Source organism: Chrysochloris asiatica, unplaced genomic scaffold (assembly GCF_000296735.1).
Source record: "Chrysochloris asiatica unplaced genomic scaffold, ChrAsi1.0 scaffold00037, whole genome shotgun sequence".
NCBI classification, from domain to species: Eukaryota; Metazoa; Chordata; class Mammalia; order Afrosoricida; family Chrysochloridae; genus Chrysochloris; species Chrysochloris asiatica.
In genome coordinates, this window is record NW_006408555.1 from 21,629,153 (window position 1) to 21,633,113 (window position 3,961).

The following is a 3,961-nucleotide window of genomic DNA, read 5'->3' on the forward strand; positions in this document are numbered from 1 at the left end:
AAAAAAAAAAAAAGAACATGTGCTAAGCTTTTATATGCATTAAAAAGTCTTCAAAGGATTTACTAGAAAGGAGTAACAGTGGCCACCGAACTGGAAACCCTATAAAGGGTCGCTATGGGTTGGAATAGACTGGATAGCACTTAACAAAAACAAACAACAGTATATAAACCTGAGTCCTGGTGTGGCGCTCTGGGTTAATGCACTGGACTGCAAAGCTCATTTGAATCACAATGTTTAAGCTCACCAGTATCTCCTAGGGAACCCTATTGTTGTTGTTGTTAGGTACCATCCAGTCAGTAAGGACTCATAGCGACCCTATGCACAACAGAACAAAACACTGCCCAGTCCTTGGCCAACCTCACAATGGTTGGCCATGCTTGAGCCCACTGATGTTGCCACTTTGCCAATCCATCTTACTGGGGGTCTTCCTCTTTTTCTCTGTCCCTCCACTTTACCAAGCACGATATCCTTCTCCAGTGAATGGTCCCTCCTGACAATATGCCTGAAGTATGAGAGACGAAGTTTGGCCACCTGGCCTCCAAGGAGCACTCTGGCTGCACTTCTTCCAACACAGTTGTTGGTTCTTTTGGCAGTCCATGGCACTTTCAATACTCTCCTCCAACACCCTATACAGGGTCACAATGGGTTGGAACCAACTCGATAGAACTTTACAACAACAATATATAAACACAGATGAAACATTAAAACTTTCAAAGTTATGAGCCCTTACTCCATGGTGTTTTCATTAGTTTCTCCTCTACTTAATTATTTTAGGTATGTTTCATGGAAATGATCAAGGTACTAATTCTGTGATCTATTTGTTATAATCATTATTTGAAAAGTTCATACACTTTCGGAACTGGAGAAAAAACACAGCGGATTAAAAATTTGGCCTCATAGCACAATCACATGGGGAGCTACCCAACAAGATTATCAGGCCCCACCACTAATCTACCAAATCAAAACTTGGTTGGGGTAGCAGAGTGGAGAGCTAGATGTAGGAAAACACAACAAAACATAAAGGAAAGGACAAAAACCTCCTTGGGTTCGTTCTGACATCCTCGGAAATCAGTGATCTAGCCCCATCTCTACCCCTCTTTGCCCATATATGAGGAAACCAAAGAAGAAAAGAGCCAGCATTTGAACATTCATGGGTCCCCTGTCCGGTATTCCAAACTCCATCTGGCCCAGCTGATAGTGAAGGATTCAAAAGAAAAAATATGTGCTATCATGTCACACAGAAGTTTTGGTCTCCCTTATACCACACTTCCTTTCCTTCCACCTAATACACACTTGTTTCTCTTATTTTTACTTCTCAGTTTTGGAGGGAACATTTGCCTAATGGTCTGTAAAATACTTGGTATGTTTTATACTTTCACACTTTTTATACTTGTACATTTTTCCTAGAACTTCCCCTGGAAACTTGGCCAATAGACTAGAATAGAGATTGGCAAACTATGACATGTGGGCCAAATCTGGTCCTCATATTTATTTCTAAACAAAGTTTTGTTGGAACACAGACAAGGCCATAGAGTCCTGGTGTGGTGCTGCAGGATAAACATTAGATTAGTAACTACGAGGTTGGCAGTTCAAACCCACCAGCCACTCGTAGAAACCCTATGCAGGGTAGTATGAGTCAGAACTGACTCAATGGCATTCAACAACCAATAGTGGTTTACTTGCTTCAACAGCAGAGTCAAATGACTGTAAAACTATATTTTACAGAAAATGTTTGCCAATTGCTGACCTAAAATCATGACAATTACCCCACTTTTCATTAAGGGCAGAAATGGTAATGAGAACCTCGTTTTAGTTATGGTGTGATGGTGACTATCATGACAGTCAATCCCGCTGGTGGAGAGGATAATTAGCAACAAGTAGCTAATAGAAAGCCAGGAAGAAAGGGACAAGAAATAAAAGACTTACAAACAAAAGATCTAATTAGCAACTAAATGCATGATTAAAACAGACATATGAAATTATTCAGATGGGTAGCCATCTGAATCTGAATGGACACCAGGTGAGACCCTGCCTTGCATCCCAGCGTACCTGTTCTGCCAGCCAAGCAATGTGCTTGACCTCCTTGCTGCCTCCTGCTGTACTGGTTGCACCAAGCATGGCATTGATTTCAGCCAACACCTGTGGGAGGAGAGCCATTATGTTGGTGTGGATAGCTACGAACCAGGAGTGTGCTGTGGCTGTATCCTTGCACCGAAGGATCAAGATGTTCCTGCTGTCAGGAGAATGTAGCTCTATCAGTCTGTGTGGAAAAGAGAAAAGAAAGAAATGAACAAGGTCAGAAGTGATCAAACCTGCCAAAGTTTTTACATATGTAACTTCAAATCTACTTTATGTTCCTAAAGCAGAGATATTTTCTCTTAATTCCCTAGAGTACATTTCCAGAGCAAACCACATATGGAAAGATAATCATCAGAAAGGCTAATTGTTGGGTCTGCTGTTTCAATGTATTAATATGAAGAAACCGATTGTAAATCTATAGCTGAACATTTCACTTTGCCTTAATTTCCTTGTCACTGAAATGGAAAGCATACATGTTGAAACTTATGTTGTTGCTAGTGTCATTGAATCAGTTCTGACTCATAACAAGACTGTATAGGGTTTGAACGACAACCTAATGGTTAGCAGTCCAGTGCTTATCCAACAGCATCATACTATAGCACAGTATACAGAAAAAACATTGATAGTTAAAAAAAAGCTCAGATATTTCTTTATTTATGCTGCAAATATATTCATAAATATAGTAGAGCATCTAGGGAAAGTTATGGAAACGTCTTAGCCATAGCCAAACATCTTGACGGAATGAATTGCTGGGACAAGGGCTCTGGACCATAGTCTCAGAGGACACCAAGATCAACTAGCGGAACATAGTCCACAAAGATAATGTCATACATTTTGCTTTGGTGAGCAGCCATCACAAGACACAAGGAAACAATTAGTCCAATGGGCTAAAGGATTACTCAAACTTCAGCCTGAGATCAGAAGAACTAAATTGTGCCTAGTTACCACTATGGACCACTCTGAAAGAAATAACAAGAGAAGGCCCTGGATAAGGTAGGCGAAAAGTGTGGAACAAAACTCAAAATCATAAATAAAAAAAAAAGATCAGGTTTACTGGTAGAGCACGTGAGAGTATGACCCTTGGGCTGGAACTGAACTTACTCCCATGGCTCAATTTTCAGACAAACAATCAACAGGTCTATAAGGTGAACAATAACACTAGGGAGATAGGTTATCTATCGATAATAAAAGATCCTAATAGCAGCATTTGCCCAAGAACAAAGTTCACGAGGCAGGAACATTTAGGAAAGAAGATGAACTGAAAAGGAACCACAGTGAGGAAGTGGGATAAATTATGCTGTGGAACTGCAACCAACAACAGCAAACAAAATGTGTATGAATTGTTGAATGGAAGACTAATTCGTTTTGTAAATCTTAATCCAATTCACATAAAAAAGTTAAAGAAAAAAGATATAAGGCATTTCCAGATTAAAATAAAACAAACAAAAAATTGCTGCTAGGGTGGGGATTGGACACAGGAGAACTCGGGTGCTGGGGAGGGGGGCAATATGCAGGGAGGGAGAGGGAAGTAGAGGAAAGGGGCAGATGGGAGAACAATTGGACATGTTTGAATGGGCTAAATGGGACAGAGATAAAGGATGATATATACACAGCCTTGGAACTGCAGGGCTCTGGGATACAGGGATTGAGTCATGGTTGGAATCGGGGGTGGCGGGGGTCAGGGGTTGGAATGGTGTTAAGATGCTTGGCTGTTTTTTGAATCTTGGTTTTCCTTGCATTATAATATAGAGTAGACAGTGGAGGGGGAGAGAAAGGAATAGTCAGAAACATCACCATAGAAGGCTTGTAAGTCCGTCTTCTGCCTACAACTGATTGGAATACCTAAAATGGGGCTACAGCGTACCCAGTGAACGAGGCTTCC

The 3,961-nt window shown here is 40.9% G+C and overlaps 1 protein-coding gene across 1 annotated transcript in view; it reads right to left on the reverse strand.

Annotated features, from left to right (window-relative positions):
• SNTB2 (syntrophin, beta 2 (dystrophin-associated protein A1, 59kDa, basic component 2)) overlaps positions 1-3,961 on the reverse strand; it is a 142,066-nt gene that overhangs the window by 48,202 nt on the left and 89,903 nt on the right. Inside the window, exon 3 of the mRNA XM_006860212.1 lies at positions 2,050-2,260. Coding sequence (XP_006860274.1) covers positions 2,050-2,260 — 211 coding nt within the window. The remainder of the gene's footprint in view (positions 1-2,049; positions 2,261-3,961) is intronic.